Source organism: Pleurodeles waltl, chromosome 4_2 (genome assembly GCF_031143425.1).
Source record: "Pleurodeles waltl isolate 20211129_DDA chromosome 4_2, aPleWal1.hap1.20221129, whole genome shotgun sequence".
NCBI classification, from domain to species: domain Eukaryota; kingdom Metazoa; phylum Chordata; class Amphibia; order Caudata; family Salamandridae; genus Pleurodeles; species Pleurodeles waltl.
In genome coordinates, this window is record NC_090443.1 from 745,069,795 (window position 1) to 745,092,886 (window position 23,092).

A 23,092-nucleotide genomic window follows, 5' to 3' on the forward strand; every position below is an offset into this window, starting at 1 on the left:
CAACAACAAGAAGAAGGACTGCCCAGCTGAAAACCCCTGCAGAGGAAGACCAGAAGACAACAACTGCCTTGGCTCCAGAAACTCACCGGCCTGTCTCCTGCCTTCCAAAGAACTCTGCTCCAGCGACGCCTTCCAAAGGGACCAGCGACCTCTGAACCCTCTGAGGACTGCCCTGCTTCGACGACGACAAGAAACTCCTGAGGACAGCGGACCTGCTCCAAAAAGACTGCAACTTTATCCAAAGGAGCAGCTTTAAAGAACCCTGCAATCTCCCCGCAAGAAGCGTGAGGCTTGCAACACTGCACCCGGCGACCCCGACTCGGCTGGTGGACCCCCGGACTACTCTACGACTGTGAGTACCAAAACCTGTCCCCCCTGAGCCCCCACAGCGCCGCCTGCAGAGGGAATCTCGAGGCTTCCCCTGACCGCGACTCTCTGCACCTAAGTCCCGACGCCTGGAAAAGACCCTGCACCCGCAGCCCCCAGGACCTGAAGGACCGGACTTTCACTGCAGAAGTGACCCCCAGGAGTCCCTCTCCCTTGCCCAAGTGGAGGTTTCCCCGAGGAAGCCCCCCCTTGCCTGCCTGCAGCGCTGAAGAGATCCATTGATCTCTCATTGACTTCCATTGCGAACCCGACGCTTGTTCTAACACTGCACCCGGCCGCCCCCGCGCCGCTGAGGGTGAAATTTCTGTGTGGGCTTGTGTCCCCCCCGGTGCCCTACAAAACCCCCCTGGTCTGCCCTCCGAAGACGCGGGTACTTACCTGCTGGCAGACTGGAACCGGGGCACCCCCTTCTCTCCATTGAAGCCTATGCGTTTTGGGCACCACTTTGAACTCTGCACCTGACCGGCCCTGAGCTGCTGGTGTGGTAACTTTGGGGTTGCTCTGAACCCCCAACGGTGGGCTACCTTGGACCAAGAACTTAACCCTGTAAGTGTCTTACTTACCTGGTAAAACTAACAAAAACTTACCTCCCCCAGGAACTGTGAAAATTGCACTAAGTGTCCGCTTTAAAAAAAAGCTATTTGTGAATAACTTGAAAAGTATACATGCAATTGAAATGATTCAAAGTTCCTAATGTACTTACCTGCAATACCTTTCAAACAAGATATTACATGTTAAATTTGAACCTGTGGTTCTTAAAATAAACTAAGAAAAGATATTTTTCTATACAAAACCTATTGGCTGGATTTGTCTCTGAGTGTGTGTACCTCATTTATTGTCTATGTGTATGTACAACAAATGCTTAACACTACTCCTTGGATAAGCCTACTGCTCGACCACACTACCACAAAATAGAGCATTAGTATTATCTATTTTTACCACTAGTTTACCTCTAAGGGGAACCCTTGGACTCTGTGCATGCTATTCCTTACTTTGAAATAGCACATACAGAGCCAACTTCCTACAAAATATTTTTGGGAAATACTAGCATGCATCAACACATTTTACTAAATGACACTTCATTTGCATCTAATCAGAGGGCATTCTGGGAGCATTATACTGAGCCTCATAGCCTAAACTTTTCAAACATGTGTATACAGGTATTTTTTTTTGTACTGGAACCAACGTCAGTAGTGAAGTGTGACCTTAAAACATTTATTTACAGCACTCACCCTAATAATGAAGGCTTTCAAATATGCCAGTGTACATTTTATTGTAAAATACACCACAGAGGGCACCTTAGAGGTGCCCCCTGAAACTTAACCGACTATCTGTGTAGGCTGACTGGTCCCAGCAGCCTGCCACACTAGAGACATGTTGCTGGCCCCATGGGGAGAGTGCCTTTGTCACTCTGAGGCCAGTAACAAAGCCTGCACTGGGTGGAGATGCTAACACCTCCCCCAGGCAGGAGCTGTAACACCTGGCGGTGAGCCTCAAAGGCTCACCCCTTTGTCACAGCACCGCAGGACACTCCAGCTAGTGGAGTTGCCCGCCCCCTCCGGCCCCGGCCCCCACTTTTGGCGGCAAGGCCGGAGGAAATAATGAGAATAACAAGGAGGAGTCACTGGCCAGTCAGGACAGCCCCTAAGGTGTCCTGAGCTGAGGTGACTAACTTTTAGAAATCCTCCATCTTGCAGATGGAGGATTCCCCCAATAGGATTAGGGATGTGACCCCCCTCCCCTTGGGAGGAGGCACAAAGAGGGTGTACTCACCCTCAGGGCTAGTAGCCATTGGCTACTAACCCCCCAGACCTAAACACGCCCTTAAATTTAGTATTTAAGGGCTCTCCCTGAACCTAGAAATTAGATTCCTGCAACAACAAGAAGAAGGACTGCCCAGCTGAAAACCCCTGCAGAGGAAGACCAGAAGACAACAACTGCCTTGGCTCCAGAAACTCACCGGCCTGTCTCCTGCCTTCCAAAGAACTCTGCTCCAGCGACGCCTTCCAAAGGGACCAGCGACCTCTGAACCCTCTGAGGACTGCCCTGCTTCGACGACGACAAGAAACTCCTGAGGACAGCGGACCTGCTCCAAAAAGACTGCAACTTTATCCAAAGGAGCAGCTTTAAAGAACCCTGCAATCTCCCCGCAAGAAGCGTGAGGCTTGCAACACTGCACCCGGCGACCCCGACTCGGCTGGTGGACCCCCGGACTACTCTACGACTGTGAGTACCAAAACCTGTCCCCCCTGAGCCCCCACAGCGCCGCCTGCAGAGGGAATCTCGAGGCTTCCCCTGACCGCGACTCTCTGCACCTAAGTCCCGACGCCTGGAAAAGACCCTGCACCCGCAGCCCCCAGGACCTGAAGGACCGGACTTTCACTGCAGAAGTGACCCCCAGGAGTCCCTCTCCCTTGCCCAAGTGGAGGTTTCCCCGAGGAAGCCCCCCCTTGCCTGCCTGCAGCGCTGAAGAGATCCATTGATCTCTCATTGACTTCCATTGCGAACCCGACGCTTGTTCTAACACTGCACCCGGCCGCCCCCGCGCCGCTGAGGGTGAAATTTCTGTGTGGGCTTGTGTCCCCCCCGGTGCCCTACAAAACCCCCCTGGTCTGCCCTCCGAAGACGCGGGTACTTACCTGCTGGCAGACTGGAACCGGGGCACCCCCTTCTCTCCATTGAAGCCTATGCGTTTTGGGCACCACTTTGAACTCTGCACCTGACCGGCCCTGAGCTGCTGGTGTGGTAACTTTGGGGTTGCTCTGAACCCCCAACGGTGGGCTACCTTGGACCAAGAACTTAACCCTGTAAGTGTCTTACTTACCTGGTAAAACTAACAAAAACTTACCTCCCCCAGGAACTGTGAAAATTGCACTAAGTGTCCACTTTAAAAAAAAGCTATTTGTGAATAACTTGAAAAGTATACATGCAATTGAAATGATTCAAAGTTCCTAATGTACTTACCTGCAATACCTTTCAAACAAGATATTACATGTTAAATTTGAACCTGTGGTTCTTAAAATAAACTAAGAAAAGATATTTTTCTATACAAAACCTATTGGCTGGATTTGTCTCTGAGTGTGTGTACCTCATTTATTGTCTATGTGTATGTACAACAAATGCTTAACACTACTCCTTGGATAAGCCTACTGCTCGACCACACTACCACAAAATAGAGTATTAGTATTATCTATTTTTACCACTAGTTTACCTCTAAGGGGAACCCTTGGACTCTGTGCATGCTATTCCTTACTTTGAAATAGCACATACAGAGCCAACTTCCTACAAAATATTTTTGGGAAATACTAGCATGCATCAACACATTTTACTAAATGACACTTCATTTGCATCTAATCAGAGGGCATTCTGGGAGCATTATACTGAGCCTCATAGCCTAAACTTTTCAAACATGTGTATACAGGTATTTTTTTTTTGTACTGGAACCAACGTCAGTAGTGAAGTGTGACCTTAAAACATTTATTTACAGCACTCACCCTAATAATGAAGGCTTTCAAATAATGAACCATAAATACAAGTTTGAACAGCATTACCTTTTGGAAACACATTACCTCAACTGCAGAGAGTTCCACTCTCTGTAAACAGGCAACCAAAGGGTTTGTGCTGCAGGGGGTTGGGCCTACTTGTCCCAAGGACAAAGTAAACATAAAAACTTGTTGCCCTTGACCCCAAACAAGATATCCTCGTGTGATAGGAATTCCACATCCCTGGATGCTGTTGCACTTTAATAGGTATGATGTCCACCAAATGTCAGTTCAAACGATGTGGCTGCTAAGTTACCAACAAAGCAATAGAGTGATGCATAAGATGAAGAACCAAAAATGTGAAGCCTGGTTGGTGTGCCAGGAAGGGCATTTAGAGGCAGGCTGTGCCAGGGAAACAAAGTTACAGTAAGAAAGAGGGGTGAGATTGTTCTTTAGAGGCAGGCCAGTATCAAAAATGAGTTAGGTATTGGAGTGTTTCTTGAAGAAATGGGGCTTGAGATATTTGTATAAATTAGAAGGAAGGCACTTATTGAAAGCTGGTGAGAATAGTGTTCTAAATGTTGTGATTTTCCAACAGGAAACGGGCAGATAACTTCCCTCCACCTTTCTGCACGTTTTTTACTCAAGCTTGGAAACACTCCTATTGGAGTATCGCAGCTCATATGAAATAAGTTTAAACTAAATAATATGGAGGACACCTTAGGCAACGCTACATCAAACAACGTATCCACCAACCAAGAACAAGCATTGTATGCCTGCACAGATATACTATAATTAATTGTGTGGGGAAATATGGGTGGAAGATAAAATGGCTTTATTGAGAATATCAGAGGATTTTACCAATTATGGATGCTAGGGGTAAAACTGAAATTTCGTGGCATACTTTAAATGAACGTAGGACGCAGATTATTTGTATTTACATTATTGGGTGGGGGTCTCTGAACGTACATCATGACTAACCTCAGAAACTGGGCCCTTGGACCAATAAGTACTAAAGTACGAAGAGAAGCTAATCTGCTCAACAGGATTATCCCACGAGAAATCCAGAACAAAAATCATTAGATGGAAAAAAATGATTACAAATAAGTTATTGTTTGGCATTGCTGCAATTTTAGGTCTGACCTAGAGTTGACTTCAAGTATCATGTAAAAAAAAAAAAAAAAAAAAAAAAAAAAACACACACATTACAAATATCTGCATAGCGAGGGGCACTTTTGGTCACTTCTCTTTATCGACTGGTCTGTTCAAGTGTCATTTACATACTACTTTCACCCACCATAGCAAACAGCGTGGGGCACTGGCCAGCGCCTTTCAGCCACTGGCAGCATTTTACCTGATCGCATGCACGCAGCCGCCCGAAAAGAGCAATTTGTACTTATTTTTCTTTGCGACCTCATAAGTACCACGTATCACTAGCGTTTAACCTTTGTTTTCGTTTATCTCTAAGCTTTTGATTTCGTCTGTACACGGTTGATAAATAAAAAGAAAGAAACAAAAATCTTCCCTGGGCCAGACAACCATTTTGCCAATGCTTGTTTTAATAGTGAAGGTCGGCGAGTTACGTTCACTAAAAATAAAGTACAGAGTGTAAATGTGATCGGGTGAGAGAAAGGTTTAGGATTAGTATACAAACTAGTGAGGTTTAGAACTCCTAAATTAAAGCGAGATGTCATAGGTTAGTGAGTTTGGGTGAAAAAGCACAAATTTCAGTGAAGGTAATTCTGTTTTTCCCAGAGACCGTAATAGTCACTGAAAAAACTGATACAGGCAATTCTTTGTCATGTTTTAATGACAAATGCCTCCAAAACTGAGCTCACGCTGTCTAACGTAAGTGGCGAAAAGATGGTGATCTAGGTTATCAAAATGAAACATTTCCCTTGAGACTAGCAAAGATAATAAGGCACAACGTCAAGTTCCAAGGCCGCACCACGTTTCCATAAACCCATCCAGTTGCTGAGCTAAAAATAGTGCATTTTTCTGATTACTCCAACATACAAAAGGTTAGCTTTTTCAGTACTAATACGTTCTTACGCCAATGGTTTCCGGCTCACAAATGTGGACAACATTAAGTCATTCTATGCACATTATGCCCCTTAAATACTTGGTTCCTCTTCATGTAAAAAGTAATACGTTGGGATGCTTCGTTTTTTACGATGTGTTATCGAGGTCTCTTCTCTTGTGACTCATACACTAGGACAGTCTGTTACACATACTAGTTTTTAGGTCTAACAGAGACAACTTTAGCCGACTTGCCAGTCACATTAATATTTTCAAACAAGAAAAGACAGAAAGGTTGATTTGAATATGGCTTGGTAGAAAAACGAGGAGGTGGCATGGTGAGCAAAGGAACGACTGTTGGGGATGCAACCCCGAAAGACTGCAAGTGGTTAGAAAAATTGCAAGCTTTCCTCCCATCATCTTTTGTGTATTTATAAAAGGAAAGCAGCTCCATTTAAGCCAAAACTATGACCTGAAAACCACGAACTGTCCTTTCTAAAAGATGCAAACACTGCAAATAAACAATACTTAAAGCTAACGCATGGCCATTACAAAAGAAGTGCAAAAAATAGGCAACCGGAAAAAACGCCCCCCAAGTCTATGCTCCCAGGACGTGAAACATCTAAGTATCAGAAAGGACAAACCCTTCATGGAACTCAGTAAGAACTTAAATTCACAGCAGCAAAGCGTTCTTTAAGCAGTAGGGACTATACAGCACAAACAAGTAATCCATTATTTACGCATCAAAATAGTTCCCCACCAGGGTCATAGCGCCTCGTTACGCAGCTTCTAGTCCAAACAGACGTACAGGTCACAACAACACTTCAATGACACAGAACCTTCCCATGTCCATCATTCCCTTGGTAGAACACAGAACCACAGACCCACAAGGAGAGCGAGATAACAATCATATTACTAACGTACAAAGTTACACTGGCATTGAAATAACAGATGGTTACTCTTACTTAACGGTACTCATTTCTTTGACTCGGAAGGATGACAAGGCTGAGGGGATCCGTTGGGAATGGGGCCTGCTACCATAAAGTCAAACACGGATTCCTGCAGTGAATGCATTTGTCAGCGGAGCCACCAGACACGGCTACAAGAAATGCAATGCACTTTCATCCTTCCGAAACACAACAAATGGAACAGGCCAAGGAAGGTGACAAAACACCTCAACTAACTGCGAACAATGAAAGAATGGGGAGAGAGAACTATGTCACAATAACAAGATTTGATAGGAGAGCGGCGCATCAGTACACTGCAAAAATATCAACTGATACTGACCACCGATCTTACAAAGAAAAAATGCGTCTTCCAACCTTCAATCTTCCTATAACAAAATAACGTGAGCGACGTAACAGGTGCCCTTCAATTCTCACACACCCAAAAAGAGTCGTCTTGCACACGGAATATGGGTGTTTTTCAATCCTATTTCAACCCTTAAAAAGGAAGACAATTATTACCGCTGAACAGAACAAACACTTGAAGATCAGTTTGCGTTCGAATACTTTAACCAATTGTAAGTTATATTCAAATCATACACGAGAAATGTACAGACATTTAGCGGTTTTCCGCTTTCTAAATGTTTGCACAGTAGAGAACCTAGACAAGGCAAGGGGGCCAGGGTAAGGTGTGTTTGAAGAAGATCCAAGAAGGCTGCATCCACGCCTGATTTTCACGTTACATGTGAGGAGGCTATACCGAAAAGCTGGCATAAATCCAGTCCATTTTAACATTCTCGTGCTAGAAATAGCAGTGTCGAGCCGTCTGTTGAAAAGTTGTTTTGTAATTCTGGACAAGTTGACCCTTATTCGTTACACCATTAGTGAGTACTGGCGTTTTTGCCAAAAGAAAACTAACGAAATTTTTGGCCATTATTAGATGGTAAGAATGACACCACTGATCTGAAGGAGCGATAAGAAAATAAGAGGCAAGTGGGCTTTGCTATATGAATGCTACCAACATACACAGGAACTCGAATGCGATAAAAGGTTTAGTAAACACGGCAACTATTGGTCCATCAGTGAAGGGAGATAACAACTGTTAGACAAAAACATCCCTGCAGGCTCGCTCACCTTAAAATAAATCTCGTCCACTACCTCGTGGTAAGTCTTCAGCTCATAGAGTTGCACCTTGAAATATGGCGAGGACAGGATGTTGGTAAGGATCATGGGGTTGAGGTTCATAGTCTTCTCGTTGCCCCATAACGGCAGCACGTTGCCCTGCTTCCCAGGGGGCTTGTTGCCGCTTGGTTGCAGGCCGCATCCCACGTTGCTGTTCGACATCTTTGGTGGAGGGAAATGTTTACGGCCTTTTCACGCCCGAGAATCCAGTTAGTTGGCTGCCATTAATACGCGGGTCAAGGCCCAGGGTGGGATGCTGCGGCCTCACAACCTGCTCCTGAGGAGTCAGGTTACGAACAACCGCGAAGAACGAAAACGCAGGCCTCGCTGTCGGTACTCTTTCCGCGCAGAGGTCTAGGGTACCGAAGTCCGATGCCGCGGTGGACTGATTGAGGGCGCCACTTGATCAATAAAGGCACTTCACGCTATCTACAAACCAATATCTGGAAATATCGGCACGAAGAGACCAGACCCTTCTTCATCAACTACTAGCCGCACCGTCAAAATGGCGGCCAAACCCGGAAGTGACACAATGAACAAAAAGAGAGAAGACGGACCACACACTCCCAACCTCTTGTAGTTAGGCATCACATGTGCTGACATCTTGGCCGGTTATTTCTACCAGTAATCTTCGGGATACGGAGTACTTCTGCCAGCTCGCAAACAGGTCGTCTGAGTCATTTAATATTTCATGTTATATTAGCCGAGTCATAACGTAATTTAAAGTAATGGCGTTGGTTATTTTATGCTGATAAATGTGATCTATTATTGTAAGCAATGTGTTTTAAGTTTTATCAGAAAACGTCAATTTACAATCCGTGTGTGGTGCCGCTTTGTGTGCTTTACGACTGTGCAGTATAACTAGGACTTCCTTGTACTTTACCTGTGGGTAGAGCTGGGCTCCTCCTCTACAGGCAACTTTCATCGGGGTGCGCTCGTGGGCGGGGCCTAACCATGTTGGCAGCAGCGGTCGCATTTGGGCGGACTTGGTATAGGGAGGAAGCTAGTCAGGCTAGGTCGAGTCAACCGTTGTACTTAGTGTGCTTGACAGACTCACAGGTAATTTCACTGTAGTGTATATGGTGCAGGGTTCCTCGCTGATGTGTGCTGTTTAGGACTCTTACAGGAATTTTGAAGACGCACTTCTGTTGGGCGCTTAATTAAAACCCTTTCTATTTTCTGTGTATGTATATTTAGAGACTTTAGTCTTTATTTATTTTTTATAAATCTTTTTATTTGAGTTTTGTTACAGTTTTAATCGCTGTCACAATATAACATTTATTCGTGAGCAGAAACAATCAGCTATATCATCTTCAGTAAATACATGCCACGGAATACATATGTATTACACCCTCTGGTCTAGAGCAGCTGCATTGTATATTGTGTACGAATTTTAAGTGGGTCTGAAGTAAGCACACCAGCTCTTCCTATTCTTTCTGTTAGTTTATTTCCAGTTTTAATGTACAAGACAGAGATACATGAACTCGCCCAACTGGCACAACTCAGACCTTTCATGCACATAACATTCCAACTCCCCGTCACAGCCTACCAGGACATTCCACAGCCCATGATGTCATATAATTCTACCCAATGCATCACTACACATCCCCTTCCCCCCCTTTTTTTATTTTAACAAAAACAACCACCAACAGAACATACAAAAAAACAACCAAGAAAAAACTAAAATATTATATATATTATATCTTTTTTTCTTAATCACACACAACATTTTCTAATACTTTAGGTTTTCTCAAAACCCTGCTGAAACAACTTTTCTTCACTTCACCACAAGCTACATTTTTATTCTGTTCATGCTCATTCACATCACATTCACATTCCCCCATATTAGTAAGAGTCAGAGCACTTTGCTGACGGCCAATTGCATCAAATTCCCCAACAACTCTAGAATCTTTGTTACCATCATTATCACACTCTAACCACCAATATTTGCTATTATTACCTACCAGCAAATCATCCTGCACAATTTTGTTTTGTAAGGCTTAGCAATAGCAACACAACTCATGTGACGTACAATACCATCATCCAATAAAACAGTATTTCTCATCACTTTCTTCATTTTTATAGGCTCACTAAACTTGCTCTCACCTTTCGCCACTTTCCTTACAGATTTCACTCACCCAATCTCCTGCATTCATATGTATTTCCTTAGTGCAATATTTGTTATCAAAATACCACGTATTCCTTTCTTGTGAACCCTTTATATATTTTCTTACATGTTCCTTGCTCCAAGATACTTGTCTGCTTCTTTGTATCCAACCAGGATTAATCTTCGAAAACAGAATTTTACCTCGCATTACATCAAACGGACTTTGATCTATTGTCTCATGAGGTGTTAGTTACCCTGTAAGCCTATAACATTTTCTTTAACTCAGAATCTACATTACCTTTATTTCCATGCTGTGCAATTTGAATGATGCCCTTGAAAATCCTATTTATTGTTTCCACTACAGCATTTCCCCTGGGATGATACAAAGCTGTAAACCTTTGTTCTATATCAGTCATTTTAGCAAAAGTTTTAATTTCCTCAGATTTAAATTGAACACCATTTGTCTGTCAACCAAATCCTAGGAAATCCTTCCCTCAAAAATATTTCCTCCCAAAAATTAATTACTGCCTTATATAAATTTTGTTTTCAAACAGGAAACTCAATCCACCTGGAAAACAAAACCACTAAAACCACAATAAACTTTCAAGTACCATCATGCCATGTAATAGGACCCATAATGTCTGACGCAACCTCTTCCCAAGGTAAATTAGGACAACTTGAAAAAGAAATCAGTGGGTTCAGTGTCTTTTGAGCTTTGTCACTATTCCCACACACCACGGAGTCACGTACAAATCTTTCAATTTCAACATCCATTTTCGGCCACCAATAAAGTACTTTAATTCCTCTTTTTGTGTGAGAAATTCCTGAATGACCCTCATGTCCTATAGCAATAAGTTTATTTCTAATACCACAGGGAGGAATAATCTTCCCACCTCTACACACAAAATCGCCTTCAATACTCAATTCATCTCTCACTTCCCCAAATGCCCTTAAAATATCGCTGCTTTTGACTTTCTTGTCGTTATTCCAGCCAAGCATCACTTTGTTTTTCACCTCTTTCAACACTTCATCCTTCTCATACTCCATGATCCATTCTTCTTCTTGCAATGAGCTTAAAGTATTCCCATCAAACACACCAGCTACGCACCAATCATTCCACGGATCCTGATCCAGCTCTTTTAAAGTTAATGACATTCTACTTAGAAAGTCTGCAGTGCCATTTTTTACCCCAGGAACATACTGCACTTCATATAAGGAATCTTGTAATCTCGTAGATACTCTAGCTGTTCTCGCAGATGCTCTACATAAACCTTCCGTAGTTAACAATTTAGTAAGAGGCTTATGGTCAGTCCGTATGATGCATTTTTGTCCCCAAATAAATTTCCGAAAGTGTTCTAATGCCCACACACATGCCAAAGTTTCTCTCTCTATCACAGAGTATTTTTCCTCTGTGGGAGATAAAGAATGGGAGGCAAATGCAACAACATATTCTTTACCCATATTGTCAACCTGTGTTAATGCACTTCCAAGACCCTTGCCACTTGCATCCGTAGTGATAATAGAACAAGCTTTTGGATCGCACTCATGCAACATTGGAGCACTTACAATTGCATTCTTAGTTTCTTGAAAAGCCTTCTGACAGCTTACAGACCATTCAAATTTCACTTTGTTTTTTAGTAACATTCTCATTTGGTACGTTTTACCTGAAACATTTTCGACAAATCCTAAAAAAAGATCTCCAATCATCCTTAGATGTAGGAGATGGAGCATTCTTAATATCTTCTACCAACTTTTTCTTCGGTCTGATGCCTTCATGATCGATCTCATGTCCTAGATACATCACTTTCCTTTGTGAAAATCTACATTTGCTGCTCTCTGCGGTCAAACCTGTTTTTTGTAAGATGTTCAAAACATTCCTCAATTCCTTATCATGATGTTTCTTACTATTTCCCATAATTAAAATATCGTCCTGAAAGAACGTGACATTAGGCAAGTGCCCAAACAGCTGCGCCATCAACCTTTGAAAGAAGGCTGCCGCCGACGCCAAACCAAAAGGCATACGTTTGAAACAGAAACAACCCCATGGTGTGCAAAACGTTGTAAGATGTCTACTATGATAATTCAATTTAACCTGGTGGTAAACGGGCGACAAGTCCAAAGTGGAAAACCATTTAGCATCTCTTGTGACAGACAACATCTCATCAATACGAGGCAAAGGAAACTGGTCTACAATGATATTATCATTCAAACCTCTGAAATCTACACACAAATGCACTTTGCCATTCGCTTTACGTGCAACGACTAAAGGTGAAACCCACTCAGAAGCTTCAACTGGTTCTATAATCTGCAAAGTTTGTAATCTGTCCAACTCTTTCTTTACCTCATCCCTGACAATAAACAGAATATTCCGTATCTTATGAATTTTGGGTTTGGCACCTTCTTTGAGTCTAATACGATGTGTGAGGCCCTTCAGTTGACTTACGTGCTCATTGAAAACTCCTGGAAACTCTTGTACAACCCATTTTTTTGTATCCTCTTCATCACACATTACTAAGACTTGTTCTACACTGTTAGGATCTAGTACAATATATAGTTTCTTTTGGTCTTTCCAGCCTAAGACCAACGGACCATCCTTAGCCACATATAACTTGCATACTGCTTGTCTTTGCTTACATTTTAAAAACAGCAATCTAAAACCAATTATATCTATACTATCCCCAGTGTAACTTTCAGGGGAAATATCAGGAGTTTCTAAATGCCCCCCAATACTATGTACAAAATGCTTTTGCCATGTGATTTCTGAAACAGTCCTGTATGGGGAACCAGAATCTGCTGCCACCTGCAACATAACTCCCCCAAATGATACCCAACACAAAGGTTTGTTTGAAGTTTGTCCTGAAATGTTAAAAACAACAGTTTTATGAAATCCCTCAACGTATAATTCACTTCTTCATCACTATCATCAGAACAATCATCCTCCACCTCCTTAATACAAGCCACTTTACTGTTCACTCTCTTCATTTGTTTGTTTCTGCAAACCCTAGCAAAATGGCCTACAATACCACATTCCAAACATATAACATTTTTAGCTGGATACCCATCAAATTTTGCAGAATGATAAGCACTTCAGCAACGGAAACATTCATTTCTGGAACGATCAGGCATGTTAGACTTTTGATTCTTTGTAAAAGTGTGATTTTTTTTTTTTTTGTAAAGTCATTATCCCTCTTATCCATGGATCCTTTCTTGTGCTTCCGATCATTAACTTTGGCAACGACCTCTTCGGACTTCTTATCGTGTGCCAAAGTAATTTTCGCACATCTTTCAGATAACTCTGCTTTCTTCAGTAAAGCAATAATATCATTTAGACTGGATTCACCCTCAATCCACAACCTCTCTTGAATAGATTTGTTTTTAGCATACATTATAATCTGGTCCCGCACCAGTTCATCGTGTAAACCAGCAAATCTACATGAGCTAGCTAAATGTTTTAAAGCAGAAACATAGCTCTCTATGTCCTCATGTTTAACTTGTTTCCTCTGGAAAAATGCGTGACGAGTAACTGCAATGCAAACAGCAGGAGAAAAATAATAGTTGAAATCCAAAATAGCACTATGAAACACATCTTCATTGCCTCTGTCGTGTTTTTGAAGTTGATTGTAAATATAAAGTCCTTCTGGACCTAAACAGTGCATTTAAATCCTTTTTTTTTTCTTTCTGCAGAGAGTAAACCTTTGCAATCTTCTAAATTTGTGATGTAATTAAAAAAATATTCCTTCCACTCCTTCCATTGTACAACTGGTTCACCAGGAAATGCCAAAAATTCCTTGGGTGTGTTCAACTGCAGAGAAAGTGACACCCCTGTACCAGAAGAATCTCCACTTGAAGACATAGTATACTGGAAATTACAGCTATAAACTATAACTCATTTACTTACGTTTCAGCAAGCCATGTATCTCTGTGAAGCAAAGTATAATCTTAGTGTGCCAGTCAAAGACAGAACACGTTTTTCTATTTTTAAAAAAAAAAACTCGGGAATAATGTTGCCAGAAACTTAAGAATAGTAAAAATAATGCAGTGTACTACTTACAACTAGATACTTGAAACGCGGTGTCCTTAAACAATAAGAACGGATGTCGAGGTATCCTGTAGACGCGCGTGGGCTAGCGCATGTATGTTCCAATAAAAAAAAATCAAGCACAAGAAGCAGCACGTTGTTGTCTAGGCAACCTGTGACGCACGTGGGCTAGCGCGTATATGTTCCACAAAAAAAAAAAACAAGCGCAAGAAAATTTGCCGCTTAACGTTCCAGCTCGTCGCCATGTGAAGCAAGTACACCAGCTCTTCTTATTCTTTCCGTTAGTTTATTTCCAGTTTCAATGTACAAGACAGAGATACATGAACTCGCTCAACTGGCACAACTCCGACCTTTCATGCACATAACATTCCAACTCCCTGTCATAGCCTACCCGGACATTCCACTGCCCCTGATGTCACATAATTCTACCAAATACGTCACTACAGGGTCCATCCTAACAGTCATATCTTTCAACACATCTGAGTTCAAAAGAATTTGCAGTGAATACAACCATCCCATGCCGGTACTCTTCTAAGAGGTAATCAGGCCTATCAAGCAATCAAAGTATAGATAAGGATTACCTTTGTTTCATAATGTGTGTGTTTCTACATGTCTCGATATAACAAATAATAACAATATTGAGTTTAATAAACAGAACAAGAGCCTGCTAACAACGTCCCACCCACATTCAACCCTCCACCGCCCACCTGAGGTATCCACCCAGTCCCTCCCATGTTCTAGAGGCAGGAATATGCAACAGTTCAGACTGCAAAGGCTATATGAGTCCCTACAACAGGATAGAGAACCATTCCTTCCATTCCATAAACAATGTGCTATGGACATCGCGCCTCTAGGATTCCAAATTGCCAGCAGGTATTACCTGTAGTGCCTCAAGCTCAGTAAGCATATTAGAGTCTTTAGTCTTTATATTATTTATTTTTTATTAAAACTTGCCCTGAAAAAATCCTCCATTCTCTCAGTTCTTCAGTTTTATGTCGGGCCTGTAGTGTAAGAAACAAGTCCATGTTTAGTTGTTTTCTTTCAGTTTGGTGCTGCACTTTAGCTAAGCTCTGCTGCAGTTATTCTACTTCAAAGTCAAACTGTATTGATGTGTTAAGGCGGAACATATAAGCATACGCATAAAAAAATTTGGCCACTTTACATTTAGGCATTACCAGCTTAAAATCAGACTGAATATTTGTAAGTATATAAAACGCATTTCATTTAAAACATTTAACACTCCGGTATCATGTGAAAATAGTAATTGAAGTGGGAAACGTACTTTAATGCAGTATTTTAATTTAAAAATTCTGCAGCATGCCAATTACATTGCTTTCTTGAATGAATACTGTTTTTATATATCTCCTCTAGTTTAGGTTGTTCTTGAATGGGATAGTTAAATATCTGCTCATAGACAAGTTCCAGAGGAATATCACACAGCGTTCACCCAAAATAATAGGAGTGCGTGCTGAAATCAAAGAAGCAAAGCAAATTCCTTTGTTTCTCTCCTAGATTTCATTAATATTCTGGGCATTGCTTTATTTCTCGAAATCTTTGAGTGACAGGTGGAGCCTGATTGGCTTCAGAGTACCAAACCCTAAATTATCCGCATAAAAATTAATTGGATTTGCTTTTGGCTGATTGCTTGAGATGTACACAAAACTGTTTACATAATTTGCTTTTTACCAGCTCACTTTTATTCGTTTGAATGAGGGTTGTTTTGTAGTCCATGGATTCTACTGCAAGGCCCTTGGCCTAAGCTTTCCCCGACCCTGAAATAATCAGACAGCATGCATGGGGTTCAGGTACAAAATAATCGCAAGCTTTGGGCTTCGCATCTATTTTTTACAGGACCCCTGCACATGTTGTGCCGAACCATGACCTCGACCATGTCACAAAACACCCTTGAGACGAACGAACACAGTGGGACCCACCTGGTCCCAACATAACATTAGTTCTTAACATTGACCAAAAAAAACACCAACGAACAATAAAAAACAACAAACAATACAAAACTACAAAATGGGCACCTTAAACATACACCCCCACTTAACACTTTCCAGTGCAGTCGTAACAACACAGTCCCATAAGCCAAAATCTGGCAAATAATGCCAGTACAAAACAACATACCAATAAGCATCAGTTCAGCACAAAATCATTTAATCTGGATGAGCCAACTGGGTGCGGCCTGAGAAGGTATCAAGCTGCTAACTTTCAACAAACCACTGGACTGGTCTCTCTCGACTCTCCTTGTTGTCACGTCTCCTCCATTTGCACCCTCGTTCACATCACCTCCTATGCTGTTCTGTAAACGATCAGATGATTAGTAAACCAGACCCAGACTGCAGGATTCCCGCCAGGCATTCGGCGACATCTTCATTGGGTCTGTCATTACACTACAACAACATGTCCTCCTCTCCCCCTTGTATCATCCACTTGGGAAGACCACTGACCAGCACTTTACTTCGGGCACAGAGGCATGTACAGTTTAAAGAAAACCACATTCCTCCGAACAACTCCATCTCCTCTTTATGCTGTGATTATCGCCCCTCTCACCTCACTAACCTTCCATGGATCAACTTCAAAAGGTAGCCAAAACTTGCTACATGGACGTTAATCTCAGACATGTTTTAGGACACCTACTTCTATATTTCTCGACCGGCCTTCTACTTCACCGGCATTTTGTCATTTCGCCCTTTTTCGTTGCTGCAACGTATTTAGCCACTCCGGTCCTTATCACAGGCAGCTCCATGATGTGAGAGATGGTGTCACCCACCATCCTACTCATGCATAGCGTGCTCAGGCTGGCTCTTGTGGTGGCACGTGGACTGAGTCAGTACTCTCAAAGGAATGAGTACAGGGCATATTCTAGTTCTGGTTGTCAGCTAATGCAATCCTTATCAACTTGTTGAGTGTCCTCATGAAGCCGCAATCAAAAAATAAGCAGTTCCCACTTAACTTATATACATTTATCAATGGATCATGTGGAAAGACCCCGAAATAAACCTTACATATTTATTTCTTTTGACATGATTTATTTTCTGAAAGCTTTTCTTATAGCAAAACCTTTGATTTCATTTTCCCTGAGATTGTTTTTACATACAGGATACACTTAAAACTTGTACGTTAGTTCACAAATCCTGTCATAAGGACCCTTGTATCTCTACAAGACTGCTGGATTAGGGGCGGCAGCACTGCTGATTGTAGCTAACTGAGTCACTTCCACAACAGTTTGCAACTGTCGGCCGAACCCTCCCGGCTCTCTAGCAGCACTACACCCAAAATATGAACAGTAAAGGTGATTACTGGCAGCCTAGTGCATGGACTCTGAAATCCTCTCAGGGATTCATAGTGCAACAAGGCTTACCCTTTTCTCTTGTTAGAAATGAGTCTCATATATTTATATTTATATTTATGTGTATATATATATATATATATATATATATATATATATATATATATATATATACATCTTTATACACACACACGCGCAGATGGCAGGAAAGTTTTAATATATTTATTGAAAATATTGCAATCTATTGTAAAATACATGAGCTGCAATGATTAGGATAATGACAAGACAAAATTTAGATTCTGGAAAAAAAGCGATTTGAATATGAACAATCCTAACTTTTTGCAGTAAACATGAATACACAAACTCCTCCCTAAAAGCGTGTTGTCTACCTTAAAGAGAGCAAGGTGTGATATACCTAATCTGCCCAAACCATGTCCATGAGAAGCTCCCCGTTACCTTAGAACATGGTTGGCCTCCGGTCTGCTGCAAAGTGCCGTGCAGTGTAGATGGAATCTCCTGGAAGAAACCCCCTCTAATGACCTTGGTTTCACAGAGTGATTATAGAAGACCCATGCTATTGTTTACGCAGACGTCCTGATGTGGGTATGTACTTAAGTGTTAGATTGTGTGTGCAAATTTGGATCGTCAATACCATAACAAAAATGCCTGACATATTTATATTCTGGGAAATAGAGGGACATGATGACAATTCAATACGTACATTACTGAAAATGACACTTTCACAGAATGGCAACTGATTATAACATAAAAACATTTCTTATAAAACGCAGGAACTGCAAATACAGTTGAGATGAATGAAAGATGAATAATAAAAATATAGCATCCTTAAAAAGTTCACAGGTTTGCAAGCCAAGTCTAAGCCAAAGTACTGTACCTGCACAATATAAAATGGATCCACGACAACCCAATTACAATAAATGCAAAATCAAGGGGGGACTAGAGTGCCTGGCTGCAAGATGGCCACCACTCTTTGAGGCTTTGCAGACCGGATGACTTTTATCCAGCATAATCCTACTTTAGGGGCTGAAATCTGCGCCTGCTACACATACTTTCAGGGCTTCACTGCCTTGTGAGGGCTCCTTTGGGCAGGTGCAGCTGAGGTGGATCTGCCCGCGACTGACACAGTGCCTGCAGTAGCCTAGTGAGGCCCATGGAGCGGAGACTGGAGGAACCACAGGCAGTGACTGCAGATTACAGCTGGGAGCGGTGCGGCCCACACTGAGGTAAATAAAAGGAGAGCCTCCGTATTTGTCCCACTGTGGGGGCTGTACTCTGTGCCTGCTGCTTGCTGCATTCGTCTGCGGGGACCCCCGACTTTGTGGGGGTCACCGTCTAGAGGGAGTGGCTGGAGTAGCTCAAGGAGAACAACACTCTGGACCCATCCCAATCTGGATTCCGCAGCAACCACAGCATCGGAACTGCCCTCATCGCCGCCACTGATTACATTAGAACCATACTGGACAATGGCGAAACAGCGGCCCTCATCCTCCTGGTCCTCTCAGCCACGTTCAACACCGTCTGCCACCACACCCTATGCACACGCCTCATCGACACAGGAATCTGCGACAGAGCCCTGGACTGGATCACCTCCTTTCTAACTGGCAGAACTCCGAGAGTCGGACCCTCTTCAATGTCTACATGGCTCCACTCTCTAACATCGCCCGATCTCACAACCTCAACATCATCTCATACACCGATGACACCCAGCTGATCCTCTCCCTCACTGAGGACACCGCCAAGACCAACCTCTACGAAGGAATGAAGGCCATCGTCGAATGGATGAAGAACAGCTGCCTGAAACTGAATTCCAACAAGACTGAGGTCCTCCTCTTCGGCTTCACCCCCTCCGCATGGGACGACTCCTGGTGGCCTGCCACACTGGGAACCCCACCCACCGACCATGCACGCAACCTGGGATTCACCCTGGACTCTTCACTATCTATGACCCAGCAAGTCAACGTCATCTCCTCCTCTTGCTTCAACACCCTCTGCGTGCTTCGAAAGATCTACAAATGGATCCGCATTGAAACCAGAAGAACGGTCATGCAAGCCCTTGTAAGCAGCAAACTGGACTACAGCAATGCCCTCTATGCAGGAACCACGGCCAAACTCCAGAAAAGACTGCAATGCATCCAGAACGCCTCTGCACGCCTCATCCTGGACATCAACTGCCACATCACAGTCCACCTGAGAGACCTGCATTGGCTCCCCGTCAACAAGCGAATCACCTTCAAACTCCTCACACACGCTCACACTGCACTGCACAACACCAGACCAGAATACCTCAACAGATGGCTCTCCTTCTACACCCGACCCGACAGCTTTGCTCTGCCGACCTTGCCCTCGCCACCGTCCCATGCATCTGCAGAACAACCACTGGCGGCAGATCATTCTCACACCTCGCCGCCAAGACTTGGAACACTCTTCCCACCCACCTGCGTCAGACCAAGGACCTCTTTACCTTCAGGAGACATCTCAAGACATGGCTGTTTGAACATTAGAGACCCCCCCACGCCACAGGTGAGTAGTGCGCTTTACAAAATCCCTGATTGAATGATGCGTGCCGTGGCCTATACCAGACAAGAGCACCCCTGCTTGTCTGGTGCAGGTGTGGGAGGGACCCCGCACCAGACGAGGCCCGACATCCAGCGGAGCGGACTGCGACGGCTGCCTTCAACGACCCTGAAGCAATGTAGGCACCCACCTCCCATGTTAGAAGCAGAGGCGATGGAGGTCCCCGCAGGACCTGTGCTGGCACGGGTGGATGAGGAGTGGGTCACCTGGCTCTGCAGTTAGGTTGTGGCCCTGAATACATGTTGCTGCGCACCCTGCCCTATCAAGATGGTTGGACCTGCCCCGGGTACCAGTTAAAATTCCTGTTGCAGCTTTGTTTCAGCCCCTCTAGCTGCTTTTCGCCAGGCTGCATTACATGATTGAACGCTAGGTTGGGCAACTGCCTGTCTGACCTGCATGGGCCTCTGCCCACGCACACTTTGAGTTGGTCTCAAGTCTAATCACTGGCCTGAATATCAGGGCATTTGTGTGGGTTGACTGACCCTAATCATTGATTCTTGCGCCTTGTTGTCAGCCTACGCCTAGGAGCTGCATGCATTTGGTGCTGCAGGCGTGCGCGGCACTGCTTGTTGTCCGGACTGCCCGCCTGTAGGTGGGTCACCTTGGGGGGTATGTGGGGAGTGGACAGGCCTTCCTCTTGGTGATTGATTGGTGAAGTTCCAGACAGCTTGCCACCGTTTTGTCTGGGTGACCTGAACGTACAGCTACTGGCAGAAAGCCTATCCATTGGCTAGGTCTGCTTGTGCCTCCCCCCACCCCCTTGAAACGGCATAAGGGGTGTGGTGGAACCTAGCTGAACCTCTCAATACCAAACTCTCTTCTGCTCCCCCCGTTATTCTGTCTGTACCCAGGATGAGGGAAGTCAGACACTAAGCAATCGAAACTCTCTTTTGACCAACGTCGGCAGATGCGTGCACCGAAGTCGGTGCCAAAGGAGCACCAACTGTGCCTGGGTGGTGGAGAGAGTGTCCTTCAGGAGGCCACCATACGAGAAATGTTTCTGAATCTGAAGCACAGTATAACAGCTATTGACACCAAAATAGATCTGCTGACCAACAGATTTGACCGTCTCAGCAAGAGGGTAGATGGACAGGGAGAGCGCATTACCCATCTTGAAAGCTGCACATCTACGATTGAAGATGACGGAGCAGTAATAAACGAGAAGATGCTTCAGATGGAAAAGGCATTAGAGGTCATTCTCTACAAGAATGAGGATCTCTAAGCCCTTGGGGGCAGACCAACCTAAGAATTGTAGGCATACACGAATCTACCATGATGGGCCGCATGGAAGACTACATTGAGGCAATGCTGTGTGCACTCTTTGGGGGGGAGGGGGCAATCCGCCAAGTTGACGGTGGAGAGACAGCACAGATCTTAGGCCCCTGGGTGCCCCTGCAAGGCCCCCCATCGTCCATCTGTTAAATTACAGGGACTAAGACACAGTGCTGAAGCTAGCCAGAGATCAACAGGCCCCCGTCTACCAGGGCCCGACTTTTGCCTGTTATACAGACTTTACAGTGGCAGTGGAGGCAGCTAGGAGAGACTTCATACATGTCAAACGCTCTCTTCAAAAGACAGACACGAAATATTCCCTGCTGTGCCCTGCAAAACTCAGAATATTTCACTCAGGAAAAACCACATACTTCACTGATCCTAAGGAGCCCGCCAAGTTTGTCAAAGGACTTCCTTTGACACCGTCTGGCTCGCAGGTCCTGGCTAATCATACTGAGAATGTCCACCTCAGTAAGAATGATTAGAATATATGACATACTGGTTGTCACTCCATGTCTTATTGCATACTATTGCTGCCTCAAATTAGATTTAAGATGCTGCCTATACAGCCCTGGGTTTCTATTGTTTTCAAGAATGTTAGACCTATGCTTTTGTGCTCCAGCCAACCTGTTGGTAGACGGAGGAGATTTGACTACCTATCTACCCTCCAGTCACCCAGCTCCTCCATAGATGGGAGAGTGCTGAAACTCTAGCTTGCCCCCATTGGGATGATTCCCTGTTTGTACACTGGCACATTTAGGGTTTGTTGGGTTGGCTGGGCTGCATTCAGTCCGGTTGGGGGGGCTGAAGTGGGCGGCGTGAGGGCTGGTACTGGGGATTTTGTTCCTATGTGTGATTAGATTCCATTGTCTTTCTTCCCTTTGTTGTACCTCCTCCTTTCCCCCTTCGTTTGGAGTGCATACACCATCCTTACTGTGTAGGCTTGCCCTCCTCTACGCCCCACCGGCCTACCTAACACTGTACATGAACAAATTGAAATGACACCTGTGATATATGTGACATGGAATGTATGAGGATTGAATGGTAGGCGCAAAGCTCGCCTTGTGCTGCAGTGACATAGCGCAGATATCTGTTTCTTACAAGAACTACATCTGATAGAAAACACATTGGGGCGCTTGCGGGCAGATTGGCTTGGAGAACAGTACATTGCACACTATTCAAATTATGCATGAGGAGTTGCGGTGCTCCTCTGTAAGAGGTTTTCCCGGCAGACCCGCCACTCCCTTTGTGACAACCATGGCCGTTATGTGATCCTATTAGGCACGCTCCAGGGTCATCTGCTCAAACGTATCTCTTTCTACGGCCCTATTGCCAAAGACCCTGAGTTTTTCGCCAAAGTGCTGCGACTGGCGAGCTCCCTCTGGCAACTGGAGGGGACTTTAATGTGGTTCTGGAGCCCCAGTTGGGCCGATCCATTACTACTAGCCGACCTCACCCTGAAGCTACTTCCTTGCTTCATGGCATTATAGCCGACAATGACCCGGTGGACCTGTGGGGGGATCACCATGTAGGCTGCTGGATAGGCATGTGCATCACTTCTGCCCGATCAGTCTGGTCACACATCAGTTTCTGGCTGGCCTTATGTGATGCAATGATGTGGACCAAGGAAGTGGCACATGTGCCGCACACGCTGTCCAATCAGACCCCAGTGCTACTTAAGTTCTCCCCTCCTAACTTTAAGTCTTGTGTCTTCACATAGCGGTTCCCTACCGGAGTCCTGTGATACCAAGTGTTGTGAGAGGAGGTCCG

The 23,092-nt window shown here is 44.1% G+C and overlaps 2 protein-coding genes across 3 annotated transcripts in view; one reads left to right on the top strand and one right to left on the bottom strand.

The window, feature by feature from the left end:
* Positions 1–8,532, bottom strand: part of PRPF38B (pre-mRNA processing factor 38B) — a 66,842-nt gene extending 58,310 nt beyond the window's left edge. The window contains exon 1 of the mRNA XM_069232402.1: positions 7,967–8,532. Coding sequence (XP_069088503.1) covers positions 7,967–8,176 — 210 coding nt within the window. The 5' untranslated portion in view covers positions 8,177–8,532. The remainder of the gene's footprint in view (positions 1–7,966) is intronic.
* Positions 8,533–8,565: 33 nt separating this feature from the next.
* HENMT1 (HEN methyltransferase 1) overlaps positions 8,566–23,092 on the top strand; it is a 436,221-nt gene continuing 421,694 nt past the window's right edge. The window contains exon 1 of one of the 2 annotated variants that reach the window (XM_069232403.1): positions 8,566–8,681. The gene's annotated coding sequence lies outside the window, so the exon portion shown is untranslated. Of the gene's footprint in view, positions 8,682–8,999; positions 9,074–23,092 lie in introns of those variants that run through there. The other variant, XM_069232404.1, reaches the window with a different exon arrangement.